The 15,191-nt window shown below is 26.0% G+C and overlaps 1 protein-coding gene across 2 annotated transcripts in view; it reads left to right on the top strand.

Moving 5' to 3' along the window:
• Positions 1–15,191, top strand: part of LOC101240048 (adenylate cyclase type 2) — a 105,531-nt gene that overhangs the window by 63,690 nt on the left and 26,650 nt on the right. For both annotated transcript variants that reach the window (XM_065795921.1, XM_065795922.1), the window contains 4 exons: positions 1,374–1,508; positions 3,977–4,026; positions 4,430–4,483; positions 4,679–4,736. In XM_065795921.1, the coding sequence (XP_065651993.1) occupies positions 1,374–1,508; positions 3,977–4,026; positions 4,430–4,483; positions 4,679–4,736 (297 nt within the window). The remainder of the gene's footprint in view (positions 1–1,373; positions 1,509–3,976; positions 4,027–4,429; positions 4,484–4,678; positions 4,737–15,191) is intronic.

Below are 15,191 nucleotides of genomic sequence, written 5' to 3' on the forward strand. Positions count from 1 at the left end.
TAATGGGTTAATCTGTTTAACTGTTAGGAAGAGTATGGCCATTATATTCAAGAGTCAAATTAGAGTAAGATGTCTTTGCAAATAGCTCTGCTTTATTCTGGTGAGAAGTAAAAAGATCAGACCCATGAATTAGAGATTAAATGTTAGACTTGCTTTAGTTAATAATACTTTTGAAGACCAACCAAAATCTGTAGAACCTAACATATGAGATAAGATACAAGATTTAGTAAACTGAGAATAACAGAGCTTAATATCAGACAGGACTTTTTTACATTGGCCTTTTGCAATAATAAAGGACATTTGTTCTTAAGAGAGATGTTCTTGTAAAAAAGATGAAAAAAATGATTAATGTTTAATAAAGCAACTGCTCAAGATGGTGAAATACATGGAGTAGAACTTAAAATTGACCTAAAATTGAAGAGAAGTAATAAAAGCTTTCAAACTTTTATTCCAGAAGGAATAAAAGCTTCCAAGATGCACTTTATGCATACATATTATGGATATAAACATATATGTTTGCTATTTATCTAGATGCAATACAATATCCTTTCATTTTTATATAAACTGCCAAAAGAGAAGATGATCAGAGGGATGTGTGGCGTGACTCTAGCAAGACAAGAAAAGGAGGCATAATTTTAGACAAATTAGAAAAAATGTTGTCATCACACAACGTTTATTATAAAAGACTGAAGTAATTTAGGTATGAGAATGTAGAGAGGTAGCAGTTTCAGTAGAAAATGGTAGTGGTAGAAGTAAGAAAACTTAAAGAGAGTGCCTATATAAATGTGCCAGTATGAATGAGCTTTAGTTAAGAAAAAAATGCTCAAGATTGTTTATATTAGAGAAACAGCATAAAAGAGGAAAGCTAAAGCCTAATGACAATGATGATGATGATGATAATGATGATGTTTATCACCATCATCATCTTCATCATCATCATCATCATCATCATCATCTTCATCATCATCAGGCTTTAGCATTCCTTTTTTATGCTGTTAATGATGATGACTATGATGATGATGATCATAATGATGATGATGATGATGAAGATGATCAACATCATCATCATCATCATCATCATGATAATGATGATTGTGATGATCATGTTGATCATAATGATGTTTATATACGCATATATATAAAAAAAATATAACATGAATTTTGAATAAAAAAATATACTTTATGATGTATAAATGTTTATGCAGCCCTGGTCACAAACCCGGCCCCAGCCCTGGCTATATTTTATCGAACCCGGCCCTGGCCTCAACCCTGGTCACTTACTAGGTCAAAATCATGATATTAAATTTTTTTATTTAGGAGAATAAATTTGAAAAGAAAATTTATGTTATTATTGTTTAAAATTTTGTATTCAGGAGAATAAACTTGAAAAGAAAATTGACCAAGATAGTGTTAAACTACCAAGAACTTCAATTTTGAGGAAATCGCTTTCATATAAAATGAATCAAAAAGATAAAGAATTGAAAAAAACTAAAATTTCAAATGATGAGGTATTGACATATATATTTTTTTTATATGAAAGAATAACACATAGTTTATAAAATTTGTTCTGTTAAATCTGTGTTCTGTTAATTCTACCTAAGTTATGTGTTCAAGTTTTTTATTTATAAGTAAAAGTTTTTTATTATAAGTAATTAAAAGAAAATGAAAAACTGAAATTATTTTGAAATCAAGTTTTGCAATCTAATTTTGTTATGTTAAAAGTCAAATTTGACAATCTGGTTTTGTTATATTAAAATCATTAAGAAAATTTATAAACAACTTTTTATGAAAAAAATACAATGGCAAAACACAAAAAGTTTTTTGCCATTGTAATTTTTTCAAGATAAAAGCAATTTTAACATTTTGAAAATTTTTATTTTTGAATTTGTATATATAAAGGGCTCCTTTTATAATTTTATAACAATAATTTTCTATCTGCTGAATATAGGTTTTTTGTACACTTTCTGATCTTGGTAAACGATAGTATTTGAGCAGATCATTCGAATCTTTTGATTTAAAATTTTTATAAAGCATAAAGCAGAAGCACAATACAATTAAAGCATTTTAAAAATTTAGCCAGAAAAAGTATTAAGATGTGGAACACTTGTTGACAAACTGAAATGCTCCCATTTTTATTTTTTTCCCTACATCGTAAACATAAGTGTGCGGACCGCGTTTAATGAATTTGGCTAATTAAAGTAATATGTGACAGAGTTAAAGAGAGGGCTATTAAAAATTGTCACTGAATATCACATGGGGAAGAGGAGATTTAAATTCTTATCACTGCAAATAAAAACCTAAATCGTAAGCTTTGATATATTTTCTGTTAAAAATAAGTTAGTTTTTTGTTTACACATATTTTCCTGAGCTTTTATAATTAATTGAAATTTACTAATATTTATAGTTTTAGGAAATATGATCAGCATAATATCATCACAAATATCAAGCTTTTTTTTTTTTTTTTTTTACGGAAAAATAAAAAACACAAAAAGTAAAAATCAAAACAAATTTTTTATCTGCTTATCATAAATGATCAACGTCACAATGTTTTTTATCATAAATGATCCATGTCGCAATGTTTTTTATCATAAATGATCCATGTTACAATGTTTATTTAATTTTACTTCATTGATCATAAATGATCAATTTCACAATATTTGTTTAATTTTACTCCATTGATCTTAATTCATCAATATTACAATGTTTAATTTTACTCCTTTGACCATGAATGATCAATGAAGTAAAATTTATTCCATAAAAGAAATACTTGTGACAATTACACACTAATTCTGATTTGATTTGGATTTGGGGAATCATTTATAAAAGTCTAAATAATTCTGATAGTGGGCAATCATTCATTCATTCACGCAATCATTTATAAAAGGTTTTTATTATTATTAAAAATCCATTTTTATTTTTTAACCATCTTTAAACTTGCAGGGATTATCTTTTTTTTGGATATTTCTTTAAAATTTTATTTTTTCTGTATATTCTAATAGTTTTATGGAAATACAAATAAAAAAATAATTTTTTATAACATTGTCATTAATTGATTAAAGCAGTAAAGCAATCATTCATAAATTACGCAACGCTATATTTAGTTAGATAGTATTACTTACCAAAATAGCTTTGCCCGCAACAGTGAAAAAGTTTTCCAAAGGATTGTCATATGACTATTACTTATGTCCAAGCATTTCAAAATACCTTGTTAAAACAAATTTGTACAAATTGTGGACTCTATTAGGCTACTATTAAATCAATGAAACAATGCAAAGCAGTTTGCTCAAAAAGTTGATTATCAAATGAGATTCAAAGTTAAATCTCGTCATAGTTTTTTCTGATAAAGTAACAATTAAGTAGCATGACCAAGAAGATTTTGACATTACTGAAATCAAACTGCCTCAAAAAACAACATTACAACATTTTAAACAAAACAACATTATCACAACATTTAAAAACAAACAACATTTTTACAACACTTAAAAACAAAACAACATTACAATGTTATTTAAAAACCAACTGTTTTATTTTTATTGTTAGTGAGGTTTTATTTTGTCAAGATATTTTCAAATAAAGTTACTATGACAATATTATTTTGTTACTTAACTATTGATATTAAGTAGAAAATTATGCTGATTTCCTTTTCAACTTTTATAATAATTATTACTATGCTGATTTCATTTTCAACTTTTATAATAATTAGTTTTATGCTGATTTCATTTTTAACTTTTATAATAATTATTATTATGCTGATTTCATTTTCAACTTTTATAATAATTATTACTATGCTGATTTCCTTTTCAACTTTTATAATAATTATTACTATGCTGATTTCATTTTCAACTTTTATAATAATTATTACTATGCTGATTTCCTTTTTAACTTTTATAATAATTATTACTATGCTGATTTCCATTTCAACTTTTATAATAATTATTACTATGCTGATTTCCTTTTAAATTTTTTTTTTATTTAGAATAATGTAGTTGAACAAAACCAAAAAAATGAACAAAACCAAGAGATTAGGTTAGTAGTAGTACTCAACTATTAATATCTAATATTTTGCTAGTGAAAATGTAAATTAATTTAGTATAAATAATATAAAAATTTATCATTATAGTTTGTTATACTTTTTATTTATCTTATAATATTGTTAGTTTTTTTTTAACAATTTTAACATTTCTACCATAGCGTTTATGTTTTTTTTTACCTGAAGTTTTAATTTGATAAGTTTGTTGATATTTTAAACTTTATATTTAATATAATTTTTAAATTAATATTTTTAATTATTTTGTGTAAATGCCTCAACTTTATTAGATAACTTAACTATTTTTGTCAAAATTTTATTTGTGTGAGTGTGTAACTGAAAAATTAAGCATTTTACCTAACTTTTATGACTTCACATAACAAACTTTTCGAATGTTTTTAGAGAAAAGAAAATCAATAGCATGCTTGTTGATGCTTTGCAATCAAGAAGTTTTAGGTAAATTTTTTAGATATTTTAAATTTTCCAGATATTAGTAAAATATTTTTAATGTGTAAAGAAAATTAAAGGTATCAGGTATTTAAAATTTTTTATTAATTTGTAAAAAAAATTAAATTAATTTTAGATTAGCAATAAATAATAATAAACTAAATTAATAAATTAACTATAAAAATATTTTTTGAATTATTTTAGTTTAAAAGGTCTTGTGCATACATTGACTTTGAAGTTTATTGATAAATCTATTGAAGAGGTAATTGAAATCATGTCTAATCAATCAATCAATAAAATTTATTAACAAATAGCCACACACACATATAGTTTTTCAGTTATGAGAGATTATGCAAAAACAGATGCATAAAAGGACATTTAAAAGTACTCGTAAATCTTTTTTTCCTGTAAGCATTTATTGTAAGCATTTATTTATTTTTTTTCAGCAGTCCTCATAAGCATCTTTTATGCAAAGAGAAAAAAAGCATGAATTTATAAAAGGGACAACAGCAGAAAAATGTACATATATTGATTGATTAGCTTGGGTTGCAGCAGGGTTTGGGTCAGGGTTGTGATGGCATTTGTTATTAAATATTTTTGTATTTTCCTTATTCATTTTTGTAAATAAATAAAAATTTATATTATGATAATTATATAATAAAAAGAGAAATAAATATTAAAAATGTAGATGAAATAAACATCAAAAAAGTAGATGAAATAAATATTAATCCTTTCAGTTCAGCGAGCCACAAATTGTTACTTTTAAAAATGATCTTCAAAGTTATAACCAAAATATTATTTTTTTGTAATAATATAATGGTATTACTGGATAGTGCACACTTTTTTTTATATACATATATATATATATATATTATATATATATATATATATATATATATATATATATATATATATATAAATTTTAGTTTTTTATAATAATTTATAACTTCCTGTAAAATATTTTTTTCTATAAATTGAATTTTTTTGAGATTTAGTAACTCTTCCTGATGATCCAGCAATGGTGAAACTTCAAGTCGAAGATAAAAGTTAGATAAGTGTTTTTTACTAATTTATTATTGCTCTGTTCTTTAAGAACATTGAGCACTCTATTTGTAAAATACACTAACATAATTTACATAGATATATATATATATATATACATATATATATATATATATATATATATATATATATATATATATATATATATATATATATATATATATATATATATATATATATATATATATATATATATATATATATATATATATATATATATATATATATATATATATATGTATGTATATATGTATGTATGTATGTATGTATGTATGTATGTATGTATGTATGTATGTATGTATGTATTTATGTATGTATAGAATCTTCATACATAGAGACACCTCTGTGTATAAAGATTCTACTAGCTAAAAATATATTTGTAATAATGATGAGTTTTTTTGATAAAAACGCAAATAATTTCACAACAATTAATTCGTCACAAATAATTTATAACTTAATGACCGATAGAGACATTTTCCAAGTTCTTTTTTCTCCGGTACTGATATTGATAGCAATGGTGATAATTATCAAATTTGTGAACTCCTGTTCTGGAAGATGATTGTTGTCCAGATGAAGCTCCTTCTATTGCTGAATATGGCTCCAAGCATGCTATCACACCATCACAACTAACACACCATTACACCAGAATTTTATCTTATTAATTACTTTGATTTGTTTTTCACTTCAAAACTTTTAGAGAATTTTGTAACCAACTCTAAGCAATGTAATGTTTGGATTTAATGTCAACAATACTTGAAGGTCCATCCAACATTAGGAGGTTATAAATATATCAAACAAGACAGTACAAATGTTTTAGAAACAAGAGCATTCTTGAGGGTTGTTCTTAACATAAGTTTCATCAAAAAAGTTAATATTTCTCTTTATTGGAATGTAACTCACCCTTGTGGTTCCCATGCTCTTCTAGATCCCATGCTCATGACTCACTGTTGTCACTGTTTTTAACTTTTTAAGTTTACTTTTCATATAGCTAACTTCCAAGTTTTCAACATCCGATAGATAAAATTTACCCTTTTACTCTGAAATTTTTTGTCTTTTTTTTTTTTTTTTTTTTTGCCTTTTGCATCAAGCTAATCTTTTCCATTATGGCCATTACTTGGGAATTAATAACTGTTTTACATCATTAGAACTATTATTCGATCATGCACACACATATTTATATATATATATATATATATATATATATATATATATATATATATATATATATATATATATATATATATATATATATATATAAATATATATATATGTACATATTTATATATATATATATATATATATATATATATATTAGATATTGAATTGAATATTAATCACATAAAAGCAGCATGTTGAAAAAATTTATTAGTCAACAGAATCTTCCGAAATTGGTGAAAAATCCAAATTTTTCTTCACAAAAGCCTATTTTGTCACTCGGTGGCATATAAAAAATGTTTATGATTTTTTTTTAATAAACTGTTTCCAGACAGTTTTTATAATAGTGTCAAATTAAATCTAAAAAAAAATAATTGATCCATGGAGTAACCTGCCCCAGACACTAACCTTAATGGCTCCTACTTGATAAACATTAGAGCGCAATAAATTTAAAATCCGAAAAAGTTGATCGGAAAATATTATCAAAAAATGTATAAACCAAAGTACTTAAACAATAATTATAATACTTTTCAATGCTAAGACAAAATATTTAAAATGGGTAATTCCACATCAAATCACCCAGTCCATTGAACCATGTGTCTTCTTTTTGTGTTATATTTTGACACATTATTCCTAACTATAAAAAAATATTGCATGCAAAATTTCAGCTAAAAATGTTGAGCGATTGACAAGATACAGCAATTTTAATATTGACCTGGTTTCCCAAAATGACCCGGTTTTCATAACATTCTGAAAAAACATTTTTCTTAAAAAAATAGAAAATAAAAATGGCAAAAGTATGAAAATAAACATATATAACATATATAAACAAATATAACGATTTTTTGATGTTGAATTCAATAAATGTACTTAAAATGCTGAAATATAAAAGGAACATGCTTAAAAGTTTGTTTTTGTTGGTATCCATTTATTATTTTGTTTTACTTAAAAAAATTCTGCCCAAACATTTTTTTTTTATTATTCCCATTAAAATAAACACAACTTGTCTCGGCATTTTGGGATCCCTTTAAAACATTGTTTATGTTTTGAAAAATACAAATTAAAAAAGTATATATATTAAAATATTTAAATTCTACTTCTACTTACTTGTGATTTTCTTTGTATGTTTATCGAATGGATCACAGCATGCTTTCTGCCATATAGGATACATTTTCAAATATTTTGTAGTATGTTTTTCACATAATATTGTTAAGTTTGATAGTTCAATGTTACAGCATAATGATATAGTTATTTTTTCTTCATTGCTTAAAGTTTCTATAACATCTTGTTGGCCTTTGCATGCATCTGATGTCATTAAGCCAATAGAACACATCTTATAATAAATTACTTAGTATAAATGTATTTCCTAAAAAACAGAATTCTTCTTTCCTACTTAATTTTTCGTTCAAAAAAAAAAAATTTAATATAGAAATAATTCAAAGCTTTTCAGAATCCCTCTGTTGTATAATTTTTGACACTGATAGATATTGTTAGTTTTCTTTATAGATATATTTATATATATATATACAATCTATATATATATCAAATTGTTAATTTGTTAAAATTTGAATAAAATTTTACCAATAAATGCTGTTCTATAACTGAACTTTTTACAAACTAGTTATTATAAACTTATACAAAAAACATAGTTGTCAAAAAAATTTTTTAAACAAATGCACATCAATATCACACTAAATCAGTTCTTATATAAAAACAAAACAGGGTGTTTTTTTCAGTTGTTAAGATCAAATAACTCAGTTATCATATAATTAAGACTATAATTAGACTTAAGACTAAAATTAATACTTATAATAATATAAAAAAATATTGTATACAAATAATAAATAAAATAATAATATAAAAAAACTGTTTTTTTGTTTTTTTTTGAGGAGTCTATAAACTAAATTTGATATTTTACAGAATTCTATTTGCAAGTTTTTTAAAATAGTTTATTGAAAATTTGATATATCTTTGAAATTAAAGTTCCATATGTTTCAGTTGTTTTTCCAGTTAGATTTTTTGTGCCTAGTAAGATTATAAGCAACTGAAAATATTAACAGGAAAAAAAAAATTTGACAAGGTTGTTTTGAGATATTGGGCCCCAAAGTTGGTTTATAGAAACTAGTTGTTTCATTAACTTTTAAGCATGTTCTTTTTATATTTCAGCATTTTAAGTACATTTTTTGAATTCAGCATCAAAAAAACATTATATATGTTTATATATGTTTATTTTCATATTTTTGCCATTTTTATTTCTTACTTTTTTAAGAAAAATGTTTTTTCAAAATGTTATGAAAACCGGGTCATTTTGGGAAACCAGGTCATTTTGGGAAACCAGGTCATTTTGGGAAGCCAGGTCAATATTAAAATTGCAGTATCTTATCAACCGCTCACCATTTTTAGCTGAAATTTTATGTGTCAACTTTTCTTTTTAAGATGCAACAGCCAAAGAAGTTTTTAAAAAATTTGAGGACCCATGGTTCAAAATTTCCTAAATTTTGGGTGATTTGATGCAGAATTACAGAATTACAGAATTTTAAACTAAATTTGCGTTACTAATAACAAGTAGTCTAATACTTTTTAAAATAATGTTCAAAATGGCTAAAATTGCAAGACTAAAAGCTAGAGCGTATTTATTTGAAGAAGAAAACCTGATAGAAAACTTACCTCAAATGCGGTAGCGACGTAGTGGTAGAGCGCTCGCTTCATAAGCGAGAGGTTTCGAGTTCGATTCCCACCACGTACCTGGTAGTACCGCGCTCAACTTGTTTCTCCGCGCAGTGGCCTTGTTTGTCAAGGTTTGTGTTTCAGAGTTATAGAGCTTGGAGAGGGTTATAACCACAAGTAGCCTACTCATCTGTAGTGGGCTTCTTGGCCTTGGGGAGATGAATTACAAAAAAAAAAAAAAAAGAAACTTTTGCAACAAATAAAGAACTAGTTCTTAACTTTCAGTTTAAAAGATCTAGGAACAAGTTAAATCTGTCCAAAAAGTTTATTGGTTGTACTGATAGGCTCGATAAATTTGCAAAATTTGGGGAGCAAAGACATGAGATATAAGACTATAAACAAAGAAAAGAAGCAGTAAAAAAATTGTAATATTAAACAATTACCCCACGTAGGCAGATTCAATTACAGAGCTATAGCTTTTCTCAGACGTAAGTGATATTAGTACAGAACCAGATATTTCTTTTGATTTATTATCAAAAACAAGAGTTAGGGAAGGGTTTTGTTAAAAATATTGTCATGACATCAGTATCAAAAAATATTTTATCAAGAGATATAATGCATGTATGTACGGATTTATCCGTAAGTTCAGGCCAAAATGTGGCTGATTTTTCATTGTCTCATTCAACTACTTGGCGAGCTCAAAAAAAATCTATTCGTTAAAATGCTTAACAATATAAGAAAAATGTTAAAATTGCTACCAGTAAAGCTATTTTTCCCATAATAGCACATTTTGATTGGAAAATTATCGAAGATATCACTAAAGGTAAAAAATCAAAAAGAGATCGATTTGCAGTCTCGGTAAATATTGATGGTAAAATGAAGCTTCTTGGCATTCCAGCTATTGATCGTGGTACTAAACAAGATCAATATGAAGCTTTAATTAAAGTACTTGATGGAATATCGAATATGTGATGATGTAAAAGGTTTATGTTTTGATATAACTGCTACAAATACAGGAAGACTTTCTGGTAAAAGTATCAGGTTTAGTCATGAACAAAATTCAATAGTACTAGGAGGCATGTTTATGAGTTACATCTAAAACACCTCTGTGAACAACAGTGCATTGGAAAAACTAAATCTCCAGAAAACTTAATATTCAAATGGTTCCAATAACACTGGAATGACATTAAAAGTAGCATTGACTCTTCAAAGTTTGTAAAATTTGATACCCAATCTATTGCTAATACTTTCTTAGAAATCCATAGTCTCGACACTGTAAAATTTTGCGAGATGGCTCTAAAGGAAAACATTTTCCCCAGAGGAGATTACAAAGAGCTATTGAAACTACTATATACTTATGCCCTGAAAGAGTTTTTCAAATTCTAGTTCTAGGGTGCATGTTGCATGCACATTTTATGTCCAAAGCTATTTATTATCTCAAGATTCAGATATTGAGTTTGCAACTTTCTTATGAATTGATAGGTAATCAAAAGAAAGAAGTGCTGTCTATGGCCAAGTTTATCTCAATCTTTTATTCCTTCTGGTTTTTAAAAACTTTTTTACCTTATGCTGCGCCTTACCAAGATATAAAAGCCTATTGGCAAATGACCAAATATAGAGAATACATAGAACAATATGGTCAGACTTATGAAACAATTTTAAATGGAATTGATGCCACAATGGTTTCAATAAAATCACATTTATGGTACCTTGATGAAACCTTGGTTCCACTTGCTCTTTTATATTAAGAAATTTCTGTTGCAGAGAGAGAGAAGATGTTGCAAAAATGCTCTTCTTAAAACAGGTCCCTGAATTTTTCAGTATTCCAAGAAATTAAATTTGTTAAAAGCTCTTAACTTTAAGCTAGAAAAACCACCAAGTATTGCACAATTAGTGGAATAAAACTCTTGGTTCATATTTAGTTTGCTAAATCTCACTAAACTGAATGATACACTTAGGTTAAACTGTCCGGCACCACTATGGGAGTATGTTGATCAGTTTATGATTTTTTCCCAATTTGTCTCCAACATTACTGTGGTTAACAAGACTTAGTAAACAATGTTCACATTGAAGGCAATTGTCAGGAGTTACTATTTGCTATTCACCAAAGGAGCGAAAACTTTCACGAGGCAAAGACTAAGGAAGATTTGCAATCAGCATATGAAGCAATTGCAAAATAATTAATATAGTTTTTAAATGAGTTTATGAATATAGTTTTTAATAAAGTTTTTAAACGTTTATTTAATGATAAAATATTTTGAATTGTGAATATAAATTTTTTATTTAATAATACTTAAACATTTCATGCTTTTTTTGTTGTTGCTTTTTTTACAAAAACAACTTTAAATGATTCTTGTGGCATCAAGAATCATTTGAAGTTGAAGAGCTACCATATACTCGCTAATCTTGAGGCAACAAAACTAATAACAACAATACCACTTATAACCATAAAAACCGATTTTTTTGAAAAAAACCAAAAACCATAGGTTTTTTTAAAAAAACCAAAAAAACCATAGTTTTTTTTAAAAAAACCAAAAAAACCATAGTTTTTTTGGTTAAAATTAGGTTTTTATTAAATAATGCCGTATTTAGTTATTCTTTTAAATTAAAAAAAAGTATAATGCACTTTATTTGAGTAAACTATATTCTTTATCAATATTAGTGTAATATTTCATCAAAATTATTCAATACATTATTGTTCAATGTTCTATATATAAATACAAGCTGTTCTGCTTTTTCTACCCCTTGATTTCTTAACTTAGAATGAACAAGGCCAAAAGTTGAAAAAATTCTTTCGATTCCAGCACTAGAAGCTGGTGCATTTAATAAACCTTCAATATCCATTATGTTACAATCCACAATTTTTAGAGATTTCCACCATTCTAGGGGTCATTTTTTAAAACAGATTCACTATACAAATAGCTTTTATCGAATGGAGCAGATTTGGCTTTTAATTTTAATACTATTGGTAACAAATTCTTGAACTTCTGAATTCTGCGAAATTCATGGCAGCTTCATTTTCATTTTCAGAAAGATTACATCCAAAATATATAGGATCTATTGTGTTTGCCAGGAAATGAGCATCATTGACAGTCTGAAGGTATCTAGATTCAATTTTTTTTTTTTTTTCGTTTGTTAAAAATGATAAACTGTTTAACAAATCTTTAAAAACTTCAACAGTGTCACTTATTTTTGTTTGATCTCTTTGCAACTTATCTAGAGCTACTGCAATTAGTTTTAATATTTTAATAAAATTTCTGTGTTTCGCTTTATCTGTATATCACTTACTTTTTTACCAATCATAGGATCTAAGTCTTTATTTTTTTCAAACATTGTGAAAATGATGCTCCAGTTGTTGACATATTTTTCAAGTGAATCACATACAGAATTCCAGCGAGTTTCAGTAGGAAGTGGCAATTTTGCTCCTCCATTTAATTTATAAATTGCTCCAGCTTTATGATTATTTCTTATATATTTTATTATTTGTGTAACATTTGCTCACATTTTCAATGTTAATATCATTTGCTAAAAGATTCAGCATATGAGCAGCACACCCATAATTTATGATAATATCTCTTTCAGATGACAGTACTTGTCTCATTGATTTCATATTAGCTGCATTGTCAGTCACAAAGCTTTTTACTGTGCATCCAAATTTACATCTTACAGAATCTATTGCTTCTCTTGCTAATTGTGTAAGATATTCACCAGTATGTGAATGACCAGAAGTGTTGATTGTTTCTACTAAAGTGTTAATTTTATCTGTAATTACAGAGATACAAACTATAGGTTCATTATGTACATTACTCCAGCCATCTAAAGACATAGCTACAATTTTACCATTAGAAATTGAAAAATGTAATGTATTGACATTACATTTTTCAATTTCTTCTGCATAAACCCTATCTAATATTTCTCCTCCAATTTGAGTTCTATTAGGTAGAGTGTATCCTGGATAAAGCAAATTGATAAATTTTTTTTTATATATATAAAATTCTTTGTGTTCAACTGTTCTGAAGTTAGAGTTTGTACTGTATATAAATCTACCAAGTTGCAGATCAAATAAATTTTTCTCTTTGAGGCTTGTTTGTGTGAAAAACTTATCTATTTTCAAATATTTATCAGCTGATGTTGAATTGGGCTGAGACCTTTTCATTTGTTGTTGTGATGTTGATGGTGAGTTACCTTAAAAATGAAATTGCAGTTTATTGAATTATTCTAAGTTAATATGTCTATACATGATAATTCAAATATATATGTTTACAATTTAGGGAAAGTTTAAAATTTAAAATGGCAATGCAGTAATTTAACTACCTTCAAGAAGTTGTTGATCTTCCATTGACTCCATAATTTCATGGGGTTGTGATTGCTTGCACTTTTTTATATGTTCATGCATCCTTTGAATTTGACCTTCCATTTCTTTTCTACATGCATTACAAACTGCTCTGCACCCCTTTCTTTCTGGAACAGTCACTCGTGTATATTTTAACCAAATCATATCACATTTGCGCCCAGTTTTTTGAGACATTTTTTGTGATATCAATAAATTAAATTAGAACTACTTATAGTTTAGCTAAACATTTAAATATTTATTTCATCAGGAAGTTTTCTTAACGATATATATGTGTGTGTGTGTGTGTGTGTGTGTGTGTGTGTGTGTGTGTGTGTGTGTGTGTGTGTGTGTGTGTGTGTGTGTGTGTGTATATATATACATATATATATATATATATATATATATATATATATATATATATATATATATACATATATATATATATATACATATATATATATATATATATATATATATATATATATATATATATATATATATATATATATATATATATATATATATATATATATATATATATATATATATATATACACACACACACACACACATATATATATTGTTAAGAAAACTTTCTGATGAAATAAGTTCATCAGGAAGCAATGCTTCTTGATGAACCTAATGAAGGAGAAAAAGCCTGTAGAAGAAAACAGATAAATAAGTGTTATTACTAATTTATTACTGCTCTGTTCTATAAGAACACTGAGGACTCTATTCTGTGAAAAAACAGAAACAAAAATCATGGATTTAAAAAAAATATCTATATTGAAGATTAGTTGTATTTGTTAACATAACCCTGTTTTAGTTTTCTGTTGTAAGTTCAAATCTTTTTAAAAAAACATTAATTTGGTTTAAACCAACATTTTTTAAATTGGTTTAAACCATGGTTTAAACCAATGGTTTAAACCATTTGGTTTAAACCATGCAACCCTGCTTATCACCATGTTGCAGTAAGTTCATTAAGTCTTTTTATTTTAAAAAGAACTAAAATAAACTATTATTATTAGGCTATTAAGGTTAGCTTTAGGGTCAGGCTACCTCCAAGGATAAAAGAAAATTTTTTTAAGACCTATATAAACCTCATTTGACACTATTACAAAAACTATCCAGGTTATTGTTTTTTTTGTAGCTAAAAATAGTTTATTTGGAAATCAAAAACATTTTTTATATGCCAACAAGTTACAAAATAGGTTTTTGTAAAGAAGAATTTGGGTTTTTTATCAATTTCAGAATATTCTGTAGACTAATTTCTCAATTTTTTCAAAATGCTCCTTTTATGTGAATAATATTCAATTCAACATATAATTTTATTCAATTAATATTCAATTTAACATATATATTTAAAAGAATAAAAATTTTATAGGATAAATTTTAAGGTTCCCGCCAGGCGTTTAAAACACCCAACATTTTTGGCCCAAAATCGAACTGGCAGGGATCCTAAAAGTTATAATTTTCTTTTTTTTTGCTCAAACTTATTTT

This window comes from Hydra vulgaris, chromosome 04, assembly GCF_038396675.1.
Source record: "Hydra vulgaris chromosome 04, alternate assembly HydraT2T_AEP".
NCBI lineage: Eukaryota > Metazoa > Cnidaria > Hydrozoa > Anthoathecata > Hydridae > Hydra > Hydra vulgaris.